Below are 12,371 nucleotides of genomic sequence, written 5' to 3'. Positions count from 1 at the left end.
TGGACCGCAGACGGCCGATCTCCTAACCGGCCTCTTTATAGGGCGGATCGTACCATCTATCGGCAATCCTCGTCCAAGGGAAAAGTCTAGATAACAGTCGTTTTGGGAACAGTCCGATGTGATCCACTTTGTCTTTCTGCACAAGACTCTGAACGGAGCTTCAATCGGCCGAGTTAGCAATCACGTTAAGCTGTTAGAACATCAATAACATTCACAGACACAGTGTCTGATTGCCGTATTTTTGAATGACAGTCCTGAGACTTGAAATGAGATAATTCCGTCAAGTCATTTCTCGCACCTAACTCAATAAAGGCAGGTATGCGAGCGGTATCGGTACCGGTGGCGTTTCTTCTGACCGCGTGTCATGAGAAAAAAACATGAGCGAACCCATGATTTAATGATGGAAGACTACAATTTGTCCCGCGCGATTCGGGCTCGGCAGGATTGCGACCAAATATGCGGGCTTGGCTTAAGCGCACCGCAAAAGTCATTACGCTCATGACCGCCGTGGTGATTTAAATGAGCCGCATGTAAAAATGGAGTGGAACGGCTGATTTCGAGAGTCCGCCTTCTCTGCAAACACTTGGGAATCGGCAGGTTTTTTTTTTTCCCGCTTTTCGCCGATTCCCAGAGAAAATCTGATTGGACAAATTGAATAAGTAATGAACTTCCTGCCCTCAACAATTATGGTAACGCTGATGAAATTAACCCTCTGGTGGAAAATTCAGTCTCTCAATTAGTCACAGATATTTTTACCATGTCAATGTGACAGGTATATATTAGGGCAACCCCCCCCAACCCTAACCCCTAACCCTAACCCCCCCTCCAATTTAAAAAAATATATAATTTATCATTTACTGTTTTAGGCCTTGTATACACGTACAAAGGGTATACTGTAAACTCGAAAAATTCTCCACTTTTCCTGTGTAAAAAAGAAATTGCTGCTACATAAATGTGCATAGTGCGCTTTTATTCATTCACAAGCATGCCAAGCCTCTAGGTGGCAGTAGTTTCACCAAATTTTGTCCAATCAGAAAGGACTTCAGTGTCTTAACGTGTAAATCCGGTTGATGAGTTTTTCGTGCGAAAATACTGGTACAGAGATTTTGGCAAATCTCCACTTGGGTAGGAGTTTTTATGGGAAAATAAAAACGGACAAACCGGTGAAATTTAACCACGGGTATGTTTGGACCACAGGTGTCAAAGTCCAGTCCTCGAGGGTCGGTATCCTGCATTTTTTCAAACCGTCTTTCTCAAACACACCTGCTTCAGTTGACCGGGATCATTTTCAAGCCGATGCCGAATACCGACCCTCGAGGACTGGATTTCGCCATAGTTTTTTTAATGCCTTGTCTCCGCTTCCCAAACCTCGCTCCTACTATCGGCGGCAATAAATATAATCACACTTCCACGTTTCAGAGAAAAAACTGTTTTTGATGGATCCGAGACCCAGAATAAACTTCCACCTCGCTCGGTTTCAGGTGGTCGCCAGGGACGACGACCACGGCGCCAACGGTCAGCTCAGCTACATGCTGAGCGGCGGCAACGACGAAGGCGTCTTCAGCTTGTCGTCCGGCGGCCAACTGAGTCTGACTCACACTCTGGACCGCGAGGCCCGAGGGAAATACGTGCTGCTGGTTACCGCCACCGACTCGGGTAAGTCAGGAATTCCGTGCGTCTTAGCAACGGCAGAATAGATTACTCATTCCTGCATTTTTTTTTTTGGACGGGTGATTGGGTTTATCTACTTGGGGCTGGGACATACTTGCAGATCACCCAAGAAAGGAGATCATAAAACCCGTGCGGCGTCAACAAATATTTTGATTTCGCCGCATGCGCAGGATTCGTTTTGTGTGGGCCGATAAGCAAAACATCGGAGAGTTTTTAGCTCGCAAACCAGCGGGTATTTTTTTTTACGATCCCGTCCCTAGGAATCCATCGGGCGGCTTTGAGCGGATCGCGTCTCGGGTTTATTTGGATATGGCGGTGGGGCTTGTTTTAGTCAGATAAAAGCTTAACTTGTTATTGCTCGGAGGCCGGTTAACGTGCAGTTAAATGCGCACATGCAGCCAAATCACATGGTGCCCCGGCTAAGTATATGTTTGCCCCCCCTACCACTACCCCAAAGCCACTCCGGCATAGTTGTCGTGATCTATGGGTGGTTCTGTTTCATTCCTGGACATGCGCCGTATTTCGGACTGCGCAGAGGCGTCGGCGAGAATTCTTTGCGTCGGACCATCCCCGCCGCGTCGAATGAGGGGACTCCTCGGTTTTTTTGGCGTGCGATCAAAGTCTGCTTGACGGGGTCTAAATTTGAACGACCTCGCCGTGGCACCGTAAATTTCGAAGAACAAAAGGCGGGATTTTATTTTTACCCCTCCGAATGGCTGTTTTTAATCTTGACTTTGTGTTAGTGGAACCCGATTTATCACATTCTCCGTTTCGATGCTTCAAATCGGTGACAGCCCATAAATAGAAGATATCAGCGGAGAAGGAAAAATGGAAAAAAACTGTTCCAAGGTCCAACTGTCACTATCATAAAACCCTAATAAAACACTACAGGCAATGTTTTAAATGAAGCTTTTCACATTATTAATGGCCATCACAAGAATAACAACTGTTATTATAAAGATGGAAAAAACAATAAAACAGTTATGTTATCTGTAAACGAAACATGTTTTTTTTTCCCCTCCCTACTTTTTAAAATAGTTGCTCAATGTCTTAATAAAACATTGTTTGGCAATACAAGGTCAAAATACACAAAGCTGAAATATTCAGCTCCATCTAGTGGATGCGGAACGCAACCCCAGCTGCTACTGTAGCTTCTATTCTATGCGCCTTTACAATGCGCCCAGTTTTAAAATTAGCCATTCATTGAAGCCTTATAATCCGCACCTTACTGTATAGTGCGGAAAATACGTTCGTTGTCGCAACGACTTGGCACTTGTTAGCCACATTAGCATGTTGGAACCATTTGGTGGCTTAATAGGTAACGTTATTTGTCCATGAATGCTATTTGTGCGCTTAAAAACGTGTTGATTTAGTCGTTGAAAAGTTTGACTGACTTATCTAATTGTTTTGTTGCCATCCTCTTTGACGCAGCAACATCTAGTGGATGAATAACGCAGCCCACAGCCACTACTGTAGCTTCTATTCTATGCGCCTTATTATACAGTGCGCCCTATGTATGAAAACTGTTTAAAAATACGCCAGCGCGCTTTATAATCCGGTGCGCCTTATAGTGCAGAATATACGGTTGTAATAAGCAATATAACATGGATTGGTTGGACTAAAAACTCCGGTTTCTGACCAAAAAGCAGAGAAAATGACGATCTCGTGACTTTTAAAATAATCCGTTCGTTGAAGGCGCGCCTTATAGTGCGGTAAAAAACGTAAAAATCTGCCAAATTTCAATTGAATGAATTCATGAACCACCGCTCAATGACAATCAAATGATTGGCTTGCCATGTGTGGTTTTTAGTGAGTAATTTATTTATTTGGAGGGAGGGGCAGGGGAGGGGCTGTTGTAAACAATAGCGGCAAATTCAGCGAAATTCTCAAACAATAGCGGCAAATTCAGCGAAATTCTCAAACAAAGCCGCATCCCGACAAGGGTGCAGCGGACGACGCAATGCGATTTCTACTTTTGTTTATCCATAATTCATGCTGTTTCTATCGATTTTTCTCCCGTTCCGCTGTCTTCGCTCGGACGCCGGCCCGCGCCCCCCCGACGCTTTCTTCATGTTATATTTAGGGGTTTGCTCGCTTGAAAATCGTGTTTAGAAGTTTGTGCCACATGGACAGAACTGCCCGACGAGTGAACATACTAATTTAGCGCTGGACGCCGTTTTTTTTTTTCCTTTTTTTTTTGCACTGTTCACATGGAGTCCAAATTTAGAGCCCTTGACAGCGCTTCCAAAATATTTTGACAAGACATTCTCAGTACAATGTTGGTGAAAGACAGCGACAGAGACAGAGAGAAAAAGGATTTGGGTTAGAATATCCAAATATCGAAAAACCCATAATCAAGAGCCCGCTTTAAATTATCCAGCAGTGTTTTTCTCGCATTTTTGAGGCCTGGGCTCGGAGTCCAACGCGCGATTCGGCGCGACGGGCAGAAAAGGTGGACGCAAAAGACGCGTCTCCGCGTCTGCAGGCTGACGCGCCTCGTTCCTGACCGCGAATGACATTTCCAAGGCGGCTTTTATCTTACCCCCTCGGTGCCAGATCTCGGCCCAAAAGACGAACCGTCCCGCCCGACGCGATACCGGCGCGAGACGACGATGAGATTGACCTTTCGGGTCGTAGATGCTCCATAGCGTCTTTTCCGTGTCGCCCCAGGTCATGGGAATTTTGCGCCGTCATAATTCAGCCGTGTTAATTTGAGATGTTCAGGGCCTCTTCGGAATCAGTAACGCTGGCTGATATAACTTACCGTGTATTTGTTATGGGAATGTACCTTTACCTAATCGAGTTTCAAATTCATTCGCACGGTTTCGGCCAGTCCTTGAAATGTTTGGGACAGGGGAATTTTTTGGAGTGATACAAAATACCGTCAATTTCGGATTATAAGATGCAACTTCTTCCCATGCTTTGAACCCCGTCGCTTATAGTATAATGTGGCTTATCTGCAGGTGTTTTTTTACTAGCCACCAGGGGGCAATCTCCCAGTGAACAAAAGGAGACAGAAGAAGAAGCTATCAAAGTAATTATTTTGAGTTTGAGCTGCTGCTTTACTGTTTTACTGCAAACGCGGCCGGGCACATTACTGTTGTGTTGGTGCAGTATTCTAACTGTGTGTCAGTTTGTTGAAAATTTATTTGTGTCGCTCTTATTTCCAAAAGTGCAGGTATGTTCTGTGTGTGTTGAAGGCATCATGTTGCTGTAACCAAAAAAATGTAAACTTTCATGTAGCATCTTTATAGAAATATCAACCTGCAGTTTATAGTTTGGTGCAACCTACACAGGACAAAAATATATTTCCTTTTGAATTCTTCTTATTTCGTTTTATAATCTGTTGCACCTTCTAGTTCGAAATTTTCTCGTTTCGTTTCATAATCCGTTGCACCTTCTAGTTTGAAATTTACGGTCATAATTCATCACATTTTTCTGACCGCATGACTCACTTCAAATCTTTCAAGTTTCTCAAAAATCGACCGTTGTAATTGTCTTATATATGGATAGATATCGTTTTTTCACCTGGATCGCTTTATATATCAAATTATTTTAAAATAGGTCCGTTCCTCGATATCGCGCCTTATAATACGGTGCACCCAACCGTCGGTAAAATACGGTACCGCCGTGTATATTACGGACCACAACTCACATCGCCGTGGGCCTCAGTTTGAAAACCACTAGACCAGGGGTGTCAAACTCATTTTTAGTATGGGCCACATTGTAGTTCTAGTTTCTGTCAGAGGGCCAGTATGACTGTGAAGTCAAATCTTTTGTAAAACACGCACCAAGTTTTGAAATCAGAGGCCGGCAAAAACTGATTGTGAGTTAAAAAATGCTTGTATTTTCTCCACAGATTTTTACAAGTTAAAGACAACTTGCAAATTTTGCTATTTTAGCCAGAAACTTGAAGTCAAATCAGCATTTCGCGGGCCACAAAAAATGACATGGAGGGCCGGATCTGGCCCCCGGGCCTTGAGTTTGACACCTGTGCACTAGACTGTAGACAAGCGGCGCATTTGGTCGCCTTTGTTGATGGGAAAAGATGTTTACAGCATTCCTGAGTAAACGACTACATTTTATCGCCAACAACGGGCATATCTGCCGGCAGATAACAAAAATACCAGAAAATTAACGACGTACCTGAATCCGACAGTTACAGAAATAACATGAGAGTACTGTACGCGTGAACTACAGGGGACGTAGTAAAAGCCTGAAAAAAAATGCATGGAAAAGAGTTAAACGATGTTGTTTCTGAGCTCCTGGTGCGTTTTTAGTCCGCGTGTGTGTGTGCGCTGGTGAGAACGTCCTGCGGGCACACTGACATGCCCTGACCGCGTTCGGGCACATTTATTAAAGAGAAGCTGGAGTAAATCTTTAAACCCATGCCCATTATGGTGGATATGGTTGCAGAGAAAGCCCATGTTTTTATATTCTTAGTGTTTGTATATGCACATTGCTTTTTTATTTTTTTTTTCTTCAAGTGGCGGCTGACATATTTGGCCATCTCTCCGGGTTGAAGAAAGACGCGTTAAACAGAAACAGAGTGGGAATTTTCAAGACTTTCCTTGATGTTTATTGTTTTCACGCCGGTGATGAATAAGTACGAGAAAAAACACAACCGCAAATGAATTAGCTAGCGAACGGAAAGCGCAATTGTCTCGTCGCCTATTATTGGGCTACGGTATTCTTCAATAACGTCTCAATTGGAAACCTCAAATTACAGCTTTTGCAAACCGCTCAAATCCGTCCAACAACAATTTAACAGGCATTAGAATAGTCATTGAATGTTTTTTTTTTGGTTTTATTCCTGTCGCAAACAGTTATTGTTTCTTGCTAACAGCTACACTAGCAAGAAGCTAACTTGCACTAACAGGCACACGTGCTAGCATTTCTAATTAATTATCTGTTTTGTTTTGTTTGTTTTTTTGCTAACAGTTACACTAGCGAGCTAACTTGCACTAACAGGCACACGTGCTAGCATTGGTGGTTTGTGTGTACGAAACGTTTACGATGTTTTCTGTCCGAGCCAGCACGTTCTCGTCATGCTAATATGATCACAGCTAGTACTTACTCATTTCCTCAAATGTCTTTTGACAGCTATCCAAGAGTTATAAAACAGGTTTATTTATGTGGATTTGGATATTTTGGGAATTTCACCACTCGCGTATGTGGTCTTGTGGTTCCACTGTACATTAAAATGCTAAAACAGGACTTACATAAGGTGAACAGGTTTGCAAAAATTAAAACTGGGTCGCAAGTTCGCTGAACATTAAATTTTCACCAGGAACTATTTTAGAAGAAATTTAATCCCTCATCAAGGGATCAGTGGTTTTGTTAATACTTTAGCTAATGCTAAATGCTGTTTTGGTCAACAGTATTTTTGGTCTGATTTCATTTCCCATGATTCATCAACACCAACATGAAAGTTAACAGTTTAATTCATTTTTAATTGGTTTATCCTATGTCCCGGCTGGATCAATTTTTCTTTCATTATATTTTTAAGATTAATTAAAACTCCTTGGTGTCAACCTCGACCGATTTGGGTCATTTATCTAGAGACATCTACCAAAAAGCAATAAACAAAAATGATGAGAGGCTAAAAATGACTGTCAAAACAGGTTCAAAATGTGTGCATTCCCATTTTTGCACTTCGATGCATCATTTTTTTTTTCCGATTTAGACTAAACTATAATCTGTATATATGCTCTAAAAAAAAATAGTTAACAATTGTTGAAAGTTGATTCATGATGCTTTTTTCTTTCGTTTATGTTGAAAAAGGTTTAGGTACACATACCCGATTTTGTTTATCGATAATAATCGTAATTTTTGTCTTTCGCAGGCGGGTCTTTGCAAAACATAGTTGACAAGCACTGACTACACGGCCGCTGCTTCTCCTCTCTCGTCTTGGACGCTGCGAATAACGTCACCTTTGTTATAAGAACACCAAACTGAAATCACTTCATTAAACTTTACCGCAAGCCTTAAAATCTTTGAATTCCGATACGCTTTCTTCGCTAGCGTCCAAACCACTAAATCTTAGCATATGTCGAAAAAGTTCAGGCAAAGGCAATCACTCGATAAATAAATAACATCTCATATTTTAGATGAAATTGATTGATGTTGCTTATGAGAAATATCGTCTCTCATCATTTGTTTTCCGCGCTCGTGAGAAAGCGTGCGTTGATGGCTCCCTTTTGCGGCGTTTGGGGGACGGCTCTCCGTCCGTTCTCCCGGACCGGGTCGCATTAAAAGAAGCTTTGTCGCAGGGCAACGGCTTCTCAGAGGCGGAAAAATGCCAATTTCGCCCCGTCGGCGGCCAACGTTCCCCTCTCCGCTCGTCTTATTTCTTTCAGAGCGCCATCCAGCCGCAGTCCATAAAACGTAATTAACCGTTTAGCTTTCAATCCGCGGATGGGCCATCTCGTAAAATTTACACATACGTCCTTCTCTCCTTAGTCAGCCCGTTCTCCTTTTAATGAATCGGCTTGTTTGAACATCTCAGCCTTCCTGTGTGCGTCTCGGCTTAGCTCCCGACCAAAAAAAAACATCAGTCGGACGCATATTGAAGGGACGGATTATCTCTTGTGCCAGCGGAGACACCCAAACCTCCGTCTTAGCGCGGCTTAGGCCGGACAACTCGGGGTAACTCGCAGCCTTTCCCAGGAGGCGGGCAGCCAGGCCTGCGCAATTCGTCGACTTTTAATCGCGATATCGGCAGCCGCCGTTTTCAGCCGCTGACATATCAAATTGAGTATTTTGTTAGCCTACCACCGGGGGCAATGTTTCCCACGTGTTTGCTTGAAAAAAACATGTGCTTTTCTCACCCTGATATATTATTTACCAGTGTGAAATGGCATTAAGAAATTACGGTGCTAGCTGTCGATTGAGACGCAAAATTGGAATAAATTCAGTTTGAAATGACCGGAAATGACATTTTGACTGCTGATTGACTAAAATGAGCATAAACCTAAATAATGTGTTTGGTTTTAAGTAGGCTTCATTGGTTTGAACTCAGCTATTTTGCCCTGTGTCAAGTTTTTGCAACGTCTTTGTTTTAATAATTATTCGCAGTAAAACTGTTAACGAGACCTGCGTGTGCAAAAATACCCCCCAGTGTGAAAAATTCCCTATTTCTTACTTCCCCATACAGTGAAAAATCCCACTGTTGCATAATACGAAATGTTTTTTCTTACATTTGCCTTGCGCTGAAATTCACTATGGTGAAAACAAGCCGGCAGCAAAAGTCTAGCTTGGTTTTCTACTTGGTGCGGCTTCCCCCCGCAGTCAGACGATATTCTCCCATACTATAGGTGGCAGTAAATGGACTCTACATCATACAAACAACACTACTCGAGAACAAAATAACAGAGGTAGAAAATTCATACTCCTCATCTTTCTCCAACGCCAGGAGTTGTTTACTGTATTTAGGTCACGTTAGTCCTTTTCAGCCGAATCATAAAGGTGTTTGTACCCGCGAACTTCCATAAGCAATAGTTTCTTTCGCCATGTTTTCTGCTCGTAAAGAAGTTCTGGAAGGCATGTGGTTTGGAAAACCAGGCTTGGAATTGCCGAAACGACGTCATTTTGACGCAAGCTTATGAAAATGAATGCTTATTGTAGATTTTGCCATTTCTTTTTTCTTTTTCGCTGTCGGATGCTTTGGTTTTGAACTTCAATCAGGTCGTAGATTGCGCAACACGTTTTTTATGTTTACGTCCTTGTTGTCAAAGCCGAGGAAACAACACCCGTCCTCTGTCATAGCAGCTGCGGCGTCAGGAAACAGATCGCTTAATCACCATTAACACGTGTATTTGGATTTGGACCCCCTCCGGTTCACAAAGTATGGCCGCCGCACCTTCTTGGTGGTTAATGTCATTTGTCCAGTGGAAATGTACACTAATAAGGCGCTTAGACTCGGCCATATGTTTACACCAGACAATGCTTTTTGAGCTGAGAGGCTTACATGGGGGGGGGGTTGGGGGGGGGGGGGGGTGTCTGTGGGTCTCCAGGGTGGAAGTGGAAGCAACAGATGGTCACATGGTCCCGTTTAGTCTCGTAGCTCCGAAAGCTTGTTATTTTAGACACCGGGCGGCCGAGCCGCTCCGGGTTTTCTCCATATGAGGCTTGCTCGGATATGCTCGGGCAATTAACGCAACGCGCAAAGTTAAACAAACAAACGGAACCGCTTCGGGATTATTTGGAAATATTCAAGGCGAAGTCGAAGTTTGCGTACGTTGTGTTTAAAACTGAGTTACGGCTGCTAAAACTATTGATGGACATGTGTCTGGAACGTAAGGGAATTCAATTCGACTTTGACCAGCGACGGATGGAAATGTCTTTAAGAACCAAGCATAAGTTCTTCTTTTTAAAATAAAAATATCACAATTCCCCAAATTTAAGACATTTTTTTTTTCCCCAAATAATGAAAGACATAAGTATGGTAACAATAATTCATAACATATTTACCATAACAAAATTTGTCATTTTGCCAAGTGTTTTCATTCATTTGCTTTCATTTTGAAAATAAAAATATGATGCTCCCGTTAATGCATATAAACGTGAATTTCGATAGATTTGATAACGGCAGAAACCCTGTTAAAATCTTTTCTACCTTCATTTGAGTTGCGCTGAAATTCAAACGTCAAACTCAAATGTCAAACTCATTTTAGCTTGCCAGCATAGTAGAAAATCTAATCCTAAATGGGCTGGACTAATAAAATCACAGTATATATTTATATAGCTTTAAAACAACAACTTTAGATTCATTATTCTTTTTTAATAATGTCCAACATAGTACAGCACAACATAATAATAAGTATCATTACCGTTAATCAGAAAACTTTCAAAGTTTTGAATTCATTGAAAAAAATTCAGCTAGTTTTCGTACTTTACCAAATGGTCTTGCGGGCCCAATTACATCCGTCAGCGGGCCAGAATCACACCCGCGGCCCATATGTTGGACACCCCTGATCTAAGACACAACATAACTTGATTGCATTATCGTATTCTGATGGGCAATCTGCAAATTTTTGGAAAAATGACCAGAATGCAAACATTTGATTTGACGCATTTCTGAGCTTATAAGCCCGTAATGTTTTATCTGGCATTGTTTCCTACCGGGATTCGATTGAGAGGTCATTTGATAGGCCCGTGACCATGACGTCAATATTAAATGAGGGGCCGGGGAACGAGGACGCGGATTTTGCGACGAGCGCAAACGCCGCCAGAAATAAACCCCGACTCTCGTGTTCGCCCGTAGGCATCGGAAACCGCCATTTTTCATTTGCAAACAGCGAGCCCAAAATGTCATTCGGAGACCGCGACGGTAATAACAGTTTTAACCCGAAGCGCGCTCTTCCTCCGCCAAGCATCCGTCCGAGGCGAGACGTCGACGCTAAAAGACGCTTGATTAAAACGCATAAATAAATAAAAGGTCATCTGACTAGATCTGTTTTGGGAATGCGATTTAGTTTGAATTGAAGTGTTGGTTCAACTAGCGCACAAAGAAGAAGAACAAAGCGTTTGGGGGGGTGCTTGGAATGGCCGACGGAAAATAGTTTTGGAACCGCCGAGACAGCTGGCATTCCTGCTGCAAAATTTCCAACAGACCTCTTTCCGTGACATGGGGGGAGGGGGGGGGGGGGGGGGGTGATGTCATTTGCCGGTTGCCGGACTCGGGCCGCCGAGCTGGCACCTGAGCGGACTCCGGACTTAACGATCAATGACACTGACAGTCTTTGGCGGATGCCAGCGGAGGCCGCGGTCCAATCCAGTCATCCCGTTGCGGAATCCGAGGAAGTGATCGCGGGTTTCGAATGGACCGGATTGTTGAGCAACGTATGGCTTGCGTATTCTCCATTCTTTTAATGCTTCTCCGCTACCAAAATAAACAGTAGAACGGTTCTAACTTTTGCAATTATTTTGTGATAAGCAACACAACATAGGTTGCTTTTACCGAAGGTTTCGGACCCAAAAGCAGAGAAAAATGGATTTTTGTCAAATGAAAGTCTCGATCTTTTGCAGTTTTTCTGTCATTAGCAGCACAACATGGGTTGGGTTTAATAAAAAAGACTGGTTTCTGAGCAAAAAGCAGAGAAAATTCGATTTTTTGGAAAATGAATGTGTCTAAATTTTGCAGTTTTTTAGTAAACAGTACAAAATGGGTTGGTTTTACTGACAACATTGGCTTCTGAGCAAAAAGCAGAGAAAATTCGATTTTTTGGAAAATGAATGTGTCTAAATTTTGCAGTTTTTTAGTAATCAACAGTACAACATGGGTTGGTTTTACTGACAACATTGGCTTCTGAGCAAAAAGCTGAGAAAATTTGATTTTTTTGTAAAACGAATGTCTAAATTTTGCAGGTTTTTCAGTAATCAACAGTACAACATGGGTAGATTTTCCAGATTACACTTGTTTCTGACCGAAAAGCAGGGAAAATTCCATTTTTGTAAAACCAATGTGTCTAAATTTTGCAGTTTTTTAGTCATCAGCATGGGTTGGTTTTACTAACAACACTGATTTCGGACCAAAAATTTTTGGATTTTTGTCAAAAGAAAGTCTCGAACTTTTGCAGTTTTTTTAGTCATTAGCAGCACAACATGGGTTGGGTTTAATAAAAAAGACCGGTTTCTGAGCAAAAAGCAGAGAAAATTCGATTTTTTATAAAACGAATATGTATAAATTTTGCAGGTTT

General features: G+C 42.5%; 1 protein-coding gene across 1 annotated transcript in view; it reads left to right on the top strand.

Annotated features, from left to right (window-relative positions):
• fat4 (FAT atypical cadherin 4) overlaps positions 1–12,371 on the top strand; it is a 112,859-nt gene that overhangs the window by 73,685 nt on the left and 26,803 nt on the right. Inside the window, exon 6 of the mRNA XM_088432036.1 lies at positions 1,482–1,656. Within this exon, the coding sequence (XP_088288162.1) occupies positions 1,482–1,656 (175 nt within the window). The remainder of the gene's footprint in view (positions 1–1,481; positions 1,657–12,371) is intronic.

The sequence above is a fragment of the Hippichthys cyanospilos genome, chromosome 13 (assembly GCF_059441005.1).
Source record: "Hippichthys cyanospilos isolate Australia breed blue-spotted pipefish chromosome 13, RoL_Hcya_1.0, whole genome shotgun sequence".
Classification (NCBI taxonomy): Eukaryota; Metazoa; Chordata; class Actinopteri; order Syngnathiformes; family Syngnathidae; genus Hippichthys; species Hippichthys cyanospilos.
This window is presented reverse-complemented; position numbering and strand designations above follow the sequence as displayed.